General features: G+C 38.2%; 1 protein-coding gene across 10 annotated transcripts in view; it reads right to left on the reverse strand.

Annotated features, from left to right (window-relative positions):
- Window positions 1-16,757, reverse strand: part of TNRC6B (trinucleotide repeat containing adaptor 6B) — a 149,170-nt gene that overhangs the window by 100,379 nt on the left and 32,034 nt on the right. For 3 of the 10 annotated variants that reach the window (XM_064453761.1, XM_064453752.1, XM_064453777.1), the window contains exon 4: window positions 8,193-8,260. The exons of the other annotated variants lie outside the window; for them this stretch is intronic. In XM_064453761.1, coding sequence (XP_064309831.1) covers window positions 8,193-8,260 — 68 coding nt within the window. The remainder of the gene's footprint in view (window positions 1-8,192; window positions 8,261-16,757) is intronic. 10 annotated transcript variants of the gene reach the window in all.

Consider the following 16,757-nt stretch of genomic DNA (forward strand, 5'->3'; position numbering starts at 1 on the left):
GATGCAGGAAACAATGAGAGCACAAACTCTAATGTAACATACAACCGTTAGAATTATTTTCCCTTCCCCTCTTCATCTCCTTGAAAGGAAGACTCCACCATTCATTCAGGTGTACACACAAAAAATACCAATGATTTAATGAATTATTTTATTCTTTGGAGAGAATGAAGCAGGGAAAAGAAAAAGAGCACCAAGCAACTGAAATAGGATGCAAAAGGAAAAAAAAGTTGGAGGACTGTAATTCATATACACTTATGATGCCACTGACCTGCTCTAACAGTCCAAAAAGTGAACCTTTGCCAAATCAAAATGTGTGGCACTAACTTGGTGTAGATACCACAGAAATTCGGCTAAATTAAAATGTATTTTTTTTTACATTAACAACCTAGACAAAACACCAATTTAGATGGGGCTCAAAATTATTAACAGCCCTCAAATGATTTTGTTTGCTGTTCTTTAAGTCTGTTATCCCACCCCCACATACGGTGTCATCCAACAGCTGCCGTCTAAACAGCAATGAAATCCTGAAAAGAGAGCAATGTCCCGCCATCCATATAAATGATACATCAGAGGGCAGTTACCTCAGGCAGCTCCTGAGGAAGTGGCAACTTAGGAGAGGGAACAGCCACTAATCAACCAGACCTAAAAAGGACTTCTTGGACAATGAACTTGAGATGTCAATAGAGTGTCTGGTAGATAGTTTGCTTCCTGGAAGGGGACTAGATGACAGGGGGTGGAGGGGGCCGTGGTGTCTGAAATAAAGAGGCTCTGGGATTTTAGGAATTTGATCAGTATGCGAATGCTCTCCCCTTCAAAGTACAGGAAGCTCCTTAAGACAGTGGTAAATCAGTATATCCTCCTTTTCCCTGGCAATCAGAATTACTACTAGCTGTAACAACTAGAGAAACTAATGGTATAAAAGATAATATGACACTATCTGAGTATTTTGTGATATTGTATTTATAAATCAAGCAAGCTGGAACAGACAACAATACTTTTCTCTTGTTTTGGTAAGACAACAAGTGTAATGAAGTCTCTTGATCAGAGGAGAATGCAAATTCAGAAGCAGGCTTTGTGCACTTCCTACACAGGACAAATACAGAACTGGGAGGCAGGGGACAGGACAACATGACCCAAACAAACTAGCCTGTTCTTACACCAAGAAATCTGCAAGAAAACACTACAAAAACCTAGGGAAAAACAGCGCCAAAGTATTCATACTTAGAACACACACTGTCCATAAATCCTTTTCTCTCTCAATATTCAGCAGCAGCGTAGGTTAAACACATAGGGCTAGTAAGTGGGAACTTAACTTCCAAAGCTGACTTTTCTCCTGTTTGATCTTTCATAGCTCCCACCCCCCGCCCCAAAACAGTCATCTGGCTTCTGGTTTTCCACATACTGAGAAAATACTTGCAGAATAACAGTACACCAATGTTGTAGGTTAGTTTAGGTACATGGAAAGGCTGTATCTGTTCATGACAAAATAAAAATACAGTGCTACATGCTTTCCTACCTCCTAATTTATGGTTTGAAAGGAAAAAAAATAAAATCATGGAGGAGGTAAAATGGGGAATCTTAAAAACCATGAAATGACAACTGAAAATATTTTCAAGACTAACTTGCAGAAGCGAACACTTAAAATTAATTACTCAGACTAATTAATACTCAGACTAGACTTTTCCTGTGGGTAATACCTCTAATTTTAAGTACAAAAATTTCAAAAGATTTAAGCATAACATTAAACTGGTAAAATATGGGAGTCGATGAAACTTTTGGCATTTTAAAGTGCTGAATTTTTAAGTAGAAATTCTGCCTATTTTTGTTACATTTTTCAGAAGTACTGTATTATAAAGGGTGCAAGCCAGCTTTTGTAGCATTATTGACCTACCAGTCTTATGGCTAAAACAGCTGCCTCTACAGATACAGAATTCACTGCTGTCTCATCCATTTCTACCTACTCAATTGCATGACAAAGGACAATTCTTTTCTCTGTGCCTCAGGGTCCCCTTATATACACAGGTAGAGCTGTCTTCAAATGCAAACTTGTCCTGCACGGACTCTGCAGGGAGTAAAAAGACTTCTATAATATGAATGTGATGAAAAAATTCCTTAAACCTTAGCTGGAGCAGTTTTCATCTGAAGTTTTAGTCTAATGGTCTTGCGCTCTCAAACATCCTTTCAAATCTCCAAGGACAGAAAAAAAAAAAAGAAAAAAAAAGTTAGAACCCTCCTGCTCAGATGCCAATACCAGAGCTAGGCTGAATTATCACCGGGACTGAAGCATATTCTGACGCACTTGCAGAACTGCAATACCTTGTGACAGAAGTGGCCTGTATGGCCACTACATACATAGCACGTGTCTATGTGGTGGCTTGTTAGGATGTCGGACAGAAGACTGAAGTGTCTGGGGGCATTTCTCTAATGGGCTACTTATGTTACGCACACATAGAACAGTCAGCAATGGAAAATCAGCTACACCTTTACTTTTGAACATAATTGTTGATTTTTTTTTTTTTCAAGGAAAGACATAATTTGCCATGAATTTCAACAGAATTTGGGATGACACCCAGATTTAGGTACTCCAAATCTGAGTTGATAATCTGAATTAGGATTTGGAGGCTACTTTGAAAATTCCAGCATGAACCTTCTGGAAAAAAATCTTCTGCTTAGGTTGGTACTGTCAGTAAATTTAAAAAGTGCAATGGTATTCAAGACAAACCTTGATGCCTTCTGTAATATGGAATGTCCTTAAAATATCGAACAAAACCCCTTTTATGCAGGCATCTTTCTAACTGTTTGCTTTAAATTGGGTAAGAACAGTGTTTTATGCTACAGGAACAGAAGCTAATATTAAAGAAACATTAAAGTACATTAAAGAAATGCTTAAAGAAATACTGTAGTACTTCGTAACCATGTCTGGCATTCTCGCCAACCAAAGCAGACATCTTCAGGATGTACCACTGCAGCCTTTCTATAAGTTTTCAGTGACACAATGCAGAGTAAGGTTGGTTGTTTTATGCCACTGTGGCAGTGATATTTACATGTGCACCCAATATTAGCAGGCTGAAAACAAAGACAGACTGGCCTATTAAGCGTCACCTTAATTTGAAGTGCAGAGAAAGGCTGATAGAGCTTGTTTCACTTATTTTTAAAATGACAGAACTAAATGGGGGCAGGGGCAATAATTCTGCTGCAAACATAGAAGCAAGTTTTAATGAAGACTGAGCCAGACTTTCAGACATACACACTGGAAGATGAAAGGCAATGGACATAAACTGCAACAAGGGAAATTCTTACTGAACATGAGAAAACTTTCTTCACCATAAGGGTTATCAACATTACAACAGATTGCCCAGAAAGGCTCTAGAATAATCCTGAGAAGCCTGATACAGCTTAGATCTAACCTTCAAATCTGGTCCTCCTTTGAGCATGTGGCTGGACAAGATGATTTTCAGAGGTCCTTTACAATGTAAATTATTTTATTAGTTTATAATTCCGGTTTCCAGATTAGACCATTTTAGCTACCGCTTTCTTTTAATTGTAGTGTCACACAAAGGGTAGATGTGGTGCTTGAGGATATGGTTTAGTGGTGGACTTGGCAGTGATAGGTTAGCGGTTGGACTTGACGATCTTAAGGGTCTTTTCCAACCTTAACGATTCTATGATTCTATGAAGACATTGAATATTCCTGCTGACATGTCAAAGAATAACGTAAGAGAAGATTACCAAATTTAAAATAATTTTGTGATCCTCACTGGTTGCGATCTCTTCCTGGCATTACTGCAGTTTTGGAGGGTCTCATTAAAAACCTTGCCTCAGGATATATACATTAAACTATCAAGCCAGGGAGAAGGCTATCCAGCAAGTCTAACCAATGTCACTTTGTAAATTTTAGAAATTATCTTGTTTTGCTATCTTTCTTACAATATGAATCACTTCCAGATGTACAAATTGCCAGGATAGTTGAACATTTTTCTCTCCCATTACTGCAAAACAGCAGTCAGCAGTAATAGCTTGGCTTACCTTGCTAGTAAACATGAGCATGAACTTGGCTCCCTTTTTATCCAAATAGCTACTGTCAAGCAGACTTCTCCATGTGTCAGTCAGGAATAGTAAAACATTTACATTTTTCTTATAAAAAGGAATAGTTTTTCATTACAAGATCCCTTTCACTAATAGATCAAGGTACCTAAGTTTCTGGTGGTGACAGCAGGGGATAATTTCTTAGCACAGGCAGAGTTGCTAATTAATACTGCTAGAACTAGGAGCACAACCTCAATTTAAGGACTAGAGTATACTCTTTTTTTTTCCTACCCCAAAAAAGGTACAAAGAGAAGCTGCTCTCTGCTTATCAACAGAAGTTTGACTGTTTTGGAAAGATGTTTCTGGATCAAAGTTGCCTGTTAATCTTTGCTTTAGCAGTGAAAAAGTGAAAGCCTTATTAGAAGGCAGCGAGGTAAGGCAGTAAGAAGCTACTGCCATGTAAAATGCAAGTATTTTGGGGGGAAGTAACATTTACTCCTTAAGCATGGTAATTCAGGTCAACCTCTTCATAATGGATGAAAATGTAAGAGAACGGCTCTAACAAAATGTCCGCCTGCAATTAAACATAATGATACTGACCTTTCTCCGAGCTTTTCCTTTGCGAGGGAGGGAAAGGGGTTTCTTGACAAACATATTAGCCACCTAACAAAATTATGTGGCCAAGTATAACAACAAATGCTTATGTCGCATACCAGAGAGCTATGAGGAGCAAGGAATTTACAGAGTATGTAAAAACTGAGAAATAACAATTTCTCAAGAAGTTCATTAGTCCTCTGCCAGAGTAGAAGCATGGTCCAAGATGGCCATTATCAGCTCCAGCAGTCCAGGCAGACTCACTTCTTTCGAAGTGTAGGTTTTAGAGCAAGTGGCAGCACTCACTGCTGCACAACCATGAGTTTTGTGACACAGGCACCAGGCGTAAACTGAAAATCTTTCACAGGACCTGAAATGAGTATGCCTGTTCCATATTTCACTTGTACTAAAGGATTTCAAATTGGGTGACTTCTCTTGTTCATAATTAGCTTCAATTGAAATCAATTATATTCATGTTGTAAACGATAGCTGAAGATTTCCAAAGACCTTGTATACAGTCTAAAAGGATAATTCCTTGCCACAAAGCTGACAGTTACCAGCAGACAGCAATTCTCCGGTATCATCCACAGTTCAATCAAAAAAAAAAAATCTTAAAATGCTGCAATTTTAGTACAGTAAGGCTGCTCAAAAGAATGGTTCAGTACAGCAAAAGGTGTGAGAGACTGAAGCAGGTTTGGGATTTTTTAATACTAGAAGGTACTCTTGCAACGCAGTGGTTGTATCCCTGAGTCAAACAGAATTGAAACACTGTTGCATTTCAGAAATAAAATGCTAGAAGTCATCCATGGATGCTGACTCCTTACTATTCCATTATGAAGCTGTACTTCAGCAAAGGAAATTTCACATGAAACTGGGGCTAGGTAAGAGCTACTGCTTCCATTGAAAGTCTCAGAAGTATCTTTTTATTTCTGTTCTTTCATTGCCCACTCAAACTTTGAGTCACTTGGAATGCAGTTAAACACCAAGAAATTGCTGGGCTTGCCTAGGAGGTTAACACTTGCAGAGTGCTCCAGCACTCTGGTACAAGTTAGCTGCTTCACAGGTCAGTTGCTGAAACCGTATCTTCTGAATACTTACTTCCTCAACAATCTCAGTACAGAGTTACCCAGATCAGGCTGCCTATGAAAAGCAAATAAATTAACATGGCCAACTCTTCAGGAAAGCAAATTAGAAGCACTCAAAAAAAATATCCCATCTGCATAGCCGTAAAGGCAGTAAACTCGATAGGAAGTCTGACAAACAGCTAGAAAGGGAAGGAAGCATCTTCAGCTATTGCAGCTATTTCTGAAGTGAACATCTGACTCTACGTTCAAACATATGATCTGCTATTCACTAACAAGCTCCAATATTATTTCAAACCAACTAGGAGGACAAGAGGTACACAGAATCACTGCAGATAGAAGGGATCTCAGATTGTCAATCCCACCCCTTTACTCAAAGCATAGTTAACAACAGCAGGCTGCTCGGAATTCTGTACAGTTGGGTTTTGAGTATTTTAGAGGATGAAGCAGGCACAACCTTTCTGGGCAACCTGTTCCAAAGGTCTGACCACATTTCAAAGTAAAAAAAAAAAAGTTATTTTCCTTATGTTTGAGTGGAATTTCCTTTATTTCAGTTCATGCCCATTGCCTCTTGCCTCTTCACCAGGCACCACTGTGAAGAGTCTTCCTCAGTCCCCTCATCAGGTATATATTCACGGATATGATCCTCCCACAAGCCTTCTCATCTCAAGGCTAACCAGTCCCAGCTCTCTCAGCTTCTCCCATTTCAGATGCTCTAGTCCCCCTCTGTGGCGCTTCACTAGACCCACTCCACGATGTCCAACTAAATCCCTAACGCAAGGAAGCAAGAATATGAAGAGGCTATTTCAGATTTTTTTTCTTTTATTTTGAGATCTACAGCAAAAGATTTGAAATCAATGCAGCTTTTTGGAGTCACCTAAGAATACAAATTACTGATCCTTTTTGTGATTATCATTTGTTTATCTCTGATACCAGATCAATGACACTTCCAGCAAAGGGTAAGCAAGGGGCAGGATCTGTGTGGCAAGATCTCAGGTGCCACCTGAACACAAATTTATTAGTTAAAAAAATCCTGCCTATCACTAATCTCATATTCTCTTCCTAATAACGACAGTTTTGGAGGAGAAAGAGATAATGCTGTAAGGCATTCAAAAAGCTCTAATTAGAAATCAGGTCAACTGTAAAGTAATCCTAGCTGCCACTTGCACCCAAAATAAGACAAACACACACCAGGCTATGATAAATCCAGTACAACATCCCTTGTATTATTCACTACAATAATATGTTTCATTATATTACTGGATATCTAAAGAAAGAATTCAGAAGAGCAGAAACCTAACTCCTACTTTTTGTTTCTGCACTGATTCTTCTTCTGGAAATTTCTGAAAATTTCTACTTCAACAAGCTTTGTATCTCTTGGTACCACAGTAAGTTGGGCAGTCTGAATAGAAAGAAACAGCAGCAACTACTTTGAGAAGTTTGGCTCCCTTCCATGATGGAAGGAATGTGCATGTTCAGCGCTAGAACTTCCCTAAACTTATCTTGGCTACCTCAGAAAAGGTTTCTCACTGTCACACAGGCAGTAGACTTACAGTTGCTAGCATATCTAGAAGGCAAAGACAACCTTCAACACCAAGTTGAGTACTAGCCTTTCTGTACCAAGTGTACTTCTGATCAATAACTTCCTCCTTCTCAGGAGGAGGCATCCCCTTAGGCATAGGGGGAGGGAAAAAAAAGGAAGAAAAAAAAAATAATTCTGTGCTGTGAATTCCCAAAGACCATCTTCTGCTTGCTCCAAAAGGAAAGCCAGGAAGAAGAAATTATGATATCAAAATTGAATGACTACTGCATTAACTAAACAAAAGAATACGGAAGACAGCCATCACTGCAATACTTGTACGACAAGGCTCTGTTCTCCCCATCTGAACAAAAACCCAGGAAAAAACCCCAACCATTACTAGATTTCAGTTTGAACTCATATGAAAAAGCCCTTTTTATGTGCCTTTTGCTAATGGAAATCTGTCATTTTCTTCTCTGATCAAGCTTCTTTCCCTAAAGCACTGTGTACCAGCATCTTAGATTGTTCATCCTTGAAAGCACATTTTGTCTACAATTTCTGTCCCTTTATTAAAACTCACTCTGAAGTAGTAACATTTGTATTTCAAAGAGGACCAATCTACCATATGCTCACCAAAAGGTAGGCCCTGGTTCTACCATATTTCACATTATTCCAGTGAAGAAGAGCTCTATAAAAACCTCAGTGCCAAGCTTCCAGAATGAATATCCCTTTTACAACAACTTCTGATTTACCTTCTGAAACTGCAATGCATATTTCTATACTTTTAAATTTAAGGTAAGTCAGCAGCCTGCCTTTTTTTTTTAAGCCACCATTCACTATTATATACAGATATTTGAGGAACCAAAAGGGCAAGCACCAAACAACCAACCAATGCTCACAGCACATTTAGACAAGAGTGCTTCACACCATTTACTATGGTAAGGCCCTTTTTAAATAAACGTGTGACTCACTGTTTGTTTTCTTCACCAGGAGGTGGAGTCTTGCCATGCCCCTCCATTACAAAATCCTCATGTTCCATCTGCAAAGGCAAGCATTGCAGGTCAGAAATCGGTGGAGCAAAACGCGCATCACCTAAAGTGGCCCTTTTCCATATGCAACAATTTAAGACAGCCACTTTATTGCAGTGGCTGGTCCAGAACAGACCATGTACTTTCTTAGCAACATATGTACATCTCCAACCCCATTGCTATGGTATCATTTTATAGCACAATTTTCAGAAAAGTCTTACAAGGGAAAAAGAATTATTTAATGGCTATAGCAGAAGACTATCAGTCAGGGTATCTAGGTTCTATGTTTTGCTCTGTTAGGGACTTCCTTTGTCATTCTAAATAAGTATGGCTTCTACCACTTCTTCCTTACATATAAAGCAGGAATTTAAAAAAAATTTACTTCTATCAACATCTCTGGAGAAAAATCAGAATTTTCAAAGAAACTTATTAACCACAGACAGAAACTGCTGTGAAAGCAGAGTACTTGCAAAAAATAACTTTTATATGAAAATGAGACTTCCACTGCACACGCATAGCTTAGTTAGCAGAGTAAAAAAAGAGGCCTAAGGGAACCTCAAATAGATGCTGTTCCAATGACAACATAAGGTAGGCATTTCCTTTGGCTCATACGCTAAAAGATTCCAAGGGCACTAAGGAAGTTTTCTGTTTAATTGTTTGCTTTTAAAATACACTTTTAGCATACATTTTCAGTAATTTCTTTGGCCAGAAAGCATAATTACATTATATTTGATCATTAATTAATTGCATAGTCTTCATTTAATTGCTTCATTTGGCCAGAATTTCTTGCACAGGTAGCAAAATATTCTTTTTTTAATACAAAAATTCAACACATGCACTTAGTATTTTATATAAACATCCAGATACAGAGTTAGCAAAGCTCTACTTCATGTGAAGCCAGCAAACAGGCCACACTGCAATACTCAATAAGCCATACAACAAAGCAACTAAATCATGATCACACACAAATCCATGATCCACTACATTAAACTGCAAAGAGGAGAGAAGCACTACTCAGTCAGTAAAGATAATGTGGTTTAGTCCGTCTTTGAAGGAGCAAAAAACCCCAAACCAAACCAAAATCCAGCAGCCGTTTTCCCTTGTGCCCCTACCCTCCCCCCAAGCGAGTCAGGTTCACTCATTTGTACCTTGATCCTGTTGACAGGTCAAAAATACTGACAAAAAGCATTATCTGCATATTGACTTCTAAGAAGGATAACAGAAATTACATTATTTGCCTGCACAGACATGGCCCGAAGCAAAACCACAAATAAACCAAGAAACTGATGAACTATAAGGTGGAAATGACATCCAGAAGGCAGTCAAATATATGTAAGGTATTTGCACATTTGTAAACATGTACCCATACAACTCCTAGTCAAAACAGTATTTTCATTTAAAAGCAGTGTTTGAAAGCAACAAAATTTTGCATTACAGTTTTGTAAATAACTCAAATTATCAGTGTATTCCTACCATATCAGACACACTGAAACCTATTTGTACCTCGTCCATATCTGATTCTCGAGAGCTCTAACATTTGGACTCAGAACTGTCTAGCTGAAGAGAAAGGTATCATTCCACTAATTCTGTTGTTGCAGACGTTAAAACACAAGAGTGACAGCTGGTAAAATAGCTACAGATTTGTGGCCACATAACAAAACAGCATAGTTCCATGAGTCAGGGTAACTGTTTGAGAGTTACTCTTACACAGCCTGAAATCAGGAGGTATTTTAGCCTGTTGCTGGTATGAGAGATGTACAATTCATGTGAATGGTAAGCAAGGGAACAGTTTGTGACCAGTACCAGGAAGAAAGATGAAATACAACCTTTGGGAGTAAAGAAGCACTATGTACAGCATATATAGTGCTAAACTAACAAGATTCCCATATAAAAGAGAAATTCAATTTAATGAAGCTGTAGAAAAGGAGAAGTCATAAAAACCAAAGTATGAAATGGGAATTATTTTAAAACAAACAAAAATTTAGAAAGGACCAGGAAATGAGAACTGGAATATCTAGTAGAGTATCACCAGGACAAGGCAATTGCTGAAGTACTGCTAATAAAACCATTGGTTTAATATGAATTTTATACGAAGAATGCTAGTGACATAGATATGCATGCTAGATGATAATGTGTCTGGAACAGCTATCAAAATTACCATTTCAAAGAGAAGTGGGCAAATAATTAAGAACAACAAATCACCTGAGCTAGATTGTAGGTCCAAGGCACAATCTGCTTTAAAGCAATTAGAAAAACTCATCTACTTTAAGAAATGCTAATCAGCTTGCTCTACTTCAGACAGTATCTGAAATTACTAAAATCTGAGTTGCAAAAAACCTGAAGAAGATATGGTAGGATTATGTCAGCACTGAAAAAAAAAGAGCTGGGCTTCCTGTAACTTAGAGAAAGGCAATGACAAAGTTTGTCGTGAAAAGTTCACCAAGAAAATTAGTCAGAGTGAGAAAGTACTCATGAATGTGGAAACTGTTCATACACAAAGATTAATTGGTAGGTTTTCACTGATAAAAAAGCTAACAGTAAATGCACTAAGACACTAAAAGAGGACGTGGGAACTTCAAGAAACTGAGCATTAGTGAACTAGAAATAAAATACCTCTTTTTAGAATGGGGGAACAACTAGAACAGTAGGAAACAGTTGGCTGGTCAGGCTCAGAGGATAACGGTCACTGCATTGTATGCTGCGTGGAGGCTGGTATGAAGTGGGGTGCTGCAGGGGTCTACCCTAGGACAAGTTCATTAAACACCTTAACGAATGACTTGAAGGGCTGGTAGGGTGTAGTCTGGTCAGAATTTTAATACTTAACTGGGGTGAAGAGGTTCAGTCGACAAGTCCAATAGCAGGGCTGCCATTCAGATGGACCTAGGCAGCCTGGAGGAAGAGACCCTACAGGAACTGTATGAATTCAGACAGGACAAACACAAAACCCTGCACCTGAGAGGCCCTGGCAACAATACAGGCTGGAGACTGACTGGGGAGCAGTTCTGTGGAAAAGGTCTTGGCAGATCACAAGCTGATCGTGAGCCAGCAGTGTGCCCTGGCAGGAAAGGTCAACAGTATCCCAGGCTTTATTAAGAAGAGCCTTGCCAGCAGATGAGGGAACTGATTATCGCCTCTACTTAGTGCTTATTATTCCAGATATGGTCTAACGCACCTCGTTTTGGGGCCCCCAGTACAACAAATACATCCATAAATTGGATGCAGTAGGACACCAAGATGCTCAGGTGGCCAGAGTACTTGCCCTGCGAAGAGAGGCTGAAAGAGCTGGGCTTGCTTAGCCTGGAGAAGAGACAGCTTTGGGGAGACCTAACAGAAGCTTGTCTGTATCTACAAGGAGGTCAGCAAGGAGTCAGGTTCACCACAGTGGTGCACTGTGACAGAACAAGAAGCCGTGAGTTGAAACAAGTCTACACCGGATATGACTATTTTCACCATGAGGACAGTCAAGGATTGGAACAGATAGCCCAGAAGTTTTGTAGTCTCCTTGCTTCAAGGTTTTCAAGTCTTCAAGGTTTTCAAGTCTTCAAGGCCAGACTGGATAAAATCCCTCATAACCTGGTCTGACCTCACAGCTGACCCTGCTTTGAGCAGGTCAGACTAGAGACCTCAGAAGGTCCCTTCCAACCTGAATTTCCCAGCAATCCTATGAACACAAGAACAGATTCAGTTTAATGTTGAGAGGTAATATAGAGGAGAAAAAAACCCTACCAAATTCCGAACCCATCAAAATGCCAAAAATAAAACAACCATCAAGAAAAACTAAACTATGCCAAACAGTAATACAGATGCTGAAATGACTGTAGTAGAACCACGGTATGCCCTCTTTTAGAATACTGTCTGTGAGTTGAGACAGTGCAGGCTCAGAACCCCTCCACAACACACTAAAAGTGCAAGAGCTCAGAATAAAGAAAGGTCTGAGGCAGAGGGAAGACACTACATGAATAAAATCCAACACTTGGACTGCAGAACTCCCTCAATGCAAGACAACAAGTGACTGAGGCATACATAAAAAAAATCAGTTTGACAGTGTTGTAATAAATACCACCCCTTTGCTACCACAATACAAATAAAGCCTAACCCACACACACAAAAAACAACATAAGAGGTTATACAATTATTTGAAAAATATACTGTTAAGCAGACAAGAAATTAATTGTACAAACATAAATTGCAACACTGAATTTCACACGTCCTTGTGGATTTTGTGTTTTATATATCTATGTGAATGAAGATTTAGTTGTGTATTAAAGGATTACAAAACAATAGCAACACAAGCTTTTCTGTTTCTGGCAATGAGATCATTTTTACAAAAGGAAAGGGGAAGTTGTGTATACAAGATCATTCCACAGGCCTCATCCAGTGCAGCAATTTTTGCATTCATCTCTTTGCAGAACCTTGCCTCTAACTTTCTTTTGCTTGCCTGCATATGTTAAACAGTTTCATGATCAGTGATCTATATTTTTCATTTTGAAATCTGCAGGTTTTAAATTTCTGCTGGAAAATGCTACACAGTTTATTACTTTAAAAGCTTATTCTAGAATTTTTAGAACATGAAATATCAATTTTCCAGCTCTCTCTGGCATTTAAAAGTAGAAGTTGCTTTACTGGGTAGTTCATCTTAGTTCAAAGAGAGATATCTGACAAAGAGCCTTCTGAGAATAATTAATACAAACTGCCCCAGTAAAATTCCACGGACGTTGTTTACATTTTCCTAAAATTAGTTCTTAGGCCCAGCTATCTATTCAGTAGAGCTATTTTTGAGATTTTTAAAAAGTACTTAAAAATTAAAATATTTAGGTCTTATTTCCCAATGGCAATAGTAACAGCCCATTACAGGAAGGATGAGAGTATGGTATTTTAAGTTTTTGATTAAGTGACTACCTGAGGATGAACTGAAGAAAGATGGAGCACATTAGAGCCACTATTAGATTCTTCTTTTTCTCCTCCACCCAGTTCTTATAATACTCCTATGCACATTTCTTCCCCACAAGTCTCTCAGTTTCTCTTCACTGTACCATCACCGTACCGTGTCCAGCACGCTCTTAGTTCTTTAAGGAAGCTGGAGCCCAGAGTCCTCACTAAGTTTCAGCCATACACAGCATATAGCAACCACAACAGATCTGGATAACTGCAAGCGTTATGAAAAGGCTAGGTCTGTGGTCTCTCTTGACTTACACCATAGGTAGGAAATGCAGTTGTCCTGAATATGTAGAAAAACAGTGTAAGGTGGAGGTAAGACAAAACTCTTGAACCTATTGTATTTCTCCCAAGGAAAGAAGAAAAAGTGGAATAGCAGAGGATCTGAGACACTTTAGTTTCTCTTAAAAGGACTGCAGAGGGAGCCATTGATTCCAAGAGCCGGAATCAAAGGAAGCATACTCCACACCTGTTTCTCCTGGCAAGCGATGGAGAAGGCTTCAGGCTTCTGACAACTGGAAGCAGGAACCAGAAATAGTCCTTTAAACAGCGGGGGGGAAGTCAATAAAAAACTTGCATTTTTAAAAACAGGAACCTCAAGTTGTTGAACTCCGTATTTTATTATTCCAAAGCTTTTTTTCCCTTAAAAATCCAGGCACCTGTGAATATCCAAATTTTGACTGAAGTTTATACACTGAGTATTCTAAATAATAAAAGACAGATTGTTTTATGTAAGTTAAAGAAGCTACTCACATTTAGACACTCAATACTTAGTTTATTATGTCTAAGCTCCTTCTGGTATATTTTCTAAAAACCTATTACTTTTTTTCCAGAAGTGCAACACCTGTTACTACAGTTTCACAGTACTCTTTCTAAAAATATCTTCAGAGAGACCCTATTGGATTTGATTAATGCATAAACCTAATCTGGAGTTCCTAGATAAAGTCAGCAACGCTTTGAAGGGTCAGAAAGTTTGAAGGGCAAAAGCCTCATCTTTCCTGAAACCTGATGTCAGAAAGCACATTTTCCCAACAAGATTCAACACCTTCATTAAATATCGTAGCCCACCAAAACTGAACTGAACATAAGAGAAACCAAACATTTCTCAGGGAAAAAAGACGACAGATGCTTATAGAAACCCTATACTTATTTTGAAAAGCTATTAATTTTAAAGGGTATTTTGTCTTTTTGTCTTCATCAGCTATAGAAACATACTAATGCAGCTTCACCAGAGAGCTACTATCACTACCTTTTCCCACTCATTTAATAGTTCCTTTTCATAGCTGTGATTTTTTTTTTCTTTTCTATTTTATAAAAAAGACCACAACAAGCCACCTAGGCAAACAGGAGATGAAGAATCTCTCAACATTTTTCATTCGCTAGCATCTCAAGCACACCTGAACTGAAAACCTTTTCTAGTATACACTAGACTCCGGTGAGGACCAGCCAAGGTCAAAAGCTGCTTTCTGTAGGTTGTGGCAATTTATTTTCAGTGCTTTATGTTACCTGCTAATTTTAACACAGCCTACTGCAGACCCAGTTTAAGACTGATAAATTTGGTGTTTTGTCACAACTACTGCTTTAACACCAGTGCACCTTCCCAATCATCATCAGCAACAGAGCTACTCTAAACATGCCATCAGCATTTCTTTTGTCACACTAATACTTGCTTTAAGCAGAACAGCACAACCTAATCATTAAAATCCAAGCAATTAGTCACTAGTCACTACTGCTAACAGTGGTAGAAGCCCTATAAATGCCAAGCAGTTAGAAGAACTTGACAGAAATCTCAGAGACAATCCGAGGTCTAACAAATGTAATCAGTACTATAAATTAAAGAAAAGCTGAGTCACCTCTCTGCCTGGCTTCATTATAAGCACTTTGGACAAACTGCATTGGGGAAAATTTTACTCATTAGCAACAGATTAATTTCAGCACACAGGTGAAGGCATTTAAAAAATCACCTTAGAAATAGTGATTTAAACTTAAAAGAAAGAAAATAGGAAAAACAGCTCCTAAAATGAGAAAGAGCAAAGTTTTTTTTCTAAGCCACACAGAGGAAAGTCTTAGAGACAAGATATGCATTAAGTTATCTGAATTTTTGGTCTCTTTCAGGATTTTGTTGTCCTGTACAGTATTGTGATGTTACTAAATCTTCATTTGAACCTATTTCTACCAGTTTTTTTCCCCTCTCAGTTTCACCAAAGCACAGCCTTCGTATACAAAATATACCAACAGGAGATGTGAACCGTCTCCTAGCCTGCTCACTATTTTTTGAAGTTTCTCATCAGCATCTAGATTGAGCATTTCAATGGTATTATCATCACAGAATCCTGATTTTCCTGTTAGTAAAAAGAGAAGTGAAAACTCACTAATGTAATCCTACTGCTAAGTCGCATATCATATTCAGTACTCCCTGCTAATCATTTTGAACGTTAACACACTTAAACCGCATACAGTTACTTTTATAAATCATTATTCTAGTACCTATGATTGGTATACGCAGCCTAATGGTACTTTAATTCCTGTCTCAGTTAAATGTTACAACATCAACATGTTAATATATACCATCATTAAACTGTGCATCACCCTTATAGAACAATAGAACAGATTATCAACAGTGATTCAATCATTAAGATTAGAGAAGTTCTATAACTCAGAAGATGTAACTTCTGTTTCACCTAAATAAGCACCAAAGCTTCAGCAGTGGTTAAAAGACTAGGAAGATTTGCTTCTACCTCCATCACTAATCAATCACTTAAAGAAATAAAAATTACATAGAAAATGGGCCACAGGTTAAAATATTTATGTTATCTAATATTCTGTGAAATGCCCAGCAGCTTAACACCAATTCCCTGCTAAACCTAAAACAGTTTTATGAATATCATGAAAACAACAGACACACCAGAAATGCTACAAAGGTCAGGACCCTAACTACGTTTCATACTGTATAGATAAGAGAGTTTACTTAATATTTTTTCTTTTAAAAAAACCACATTACTTAGCTGCAAAGTATTTCAAATACAACAGCTCATCTATACAGATAAAATAATTCCTCTGAATCCTGCTCTGAAGGCAGTTTGAACTACCTACTTGTTTGCAGCAAGATACTGTTTTGCCGGTAACACCTTCAACCACCAAAGACGTTTAAGTCACACAAGTTATGGTATGACAGGATATCTAGAAATGCCATTTGAGAACTTCAACTCTGAAGCTGCCACAGTAACTTTGAGTAACAGTTCAGAAATCTCAGACACAAAATGCATAAAGCGTTTGAATGTAAGCAAAAGTACTCTCCTTTTCCTGCACCACAGTTGATGATGCACTCCATCCATTTCTTAGTGTGTTCTGTACAGAAATATGCACCCCAGAAAAATCTGAATTTAGTAAGACACAAGTAATTCCCATCTTTTATTTACCTATTTGTATTATACTTCAGCTAAAGACTGTTAGCATTTCCCAAGCCATTAATTCTTGCTAACTTCTGCAACTTTAAAAAAAAAAACCAGCTTTTACACTTCCATAACAAATTTTTTACACTTTCCATTGAGGGGGAAAAATCTGACCTGAAAG

This window comes from Phalacrocorax carbo, chromosome 1 (genome assembly GCF_963921805.1).
Source record: "Phalacrocorax carbo chromosome 1, bPhaCar2.1, whole genome shotgun sequence".
Taxonomy (NCBI): Eukaryota; Metazoa; Chordata; class Aves; order Suliformes; family Phalacrocoracidae; genus Phalacrocorax; species Phalacrocorax carbo.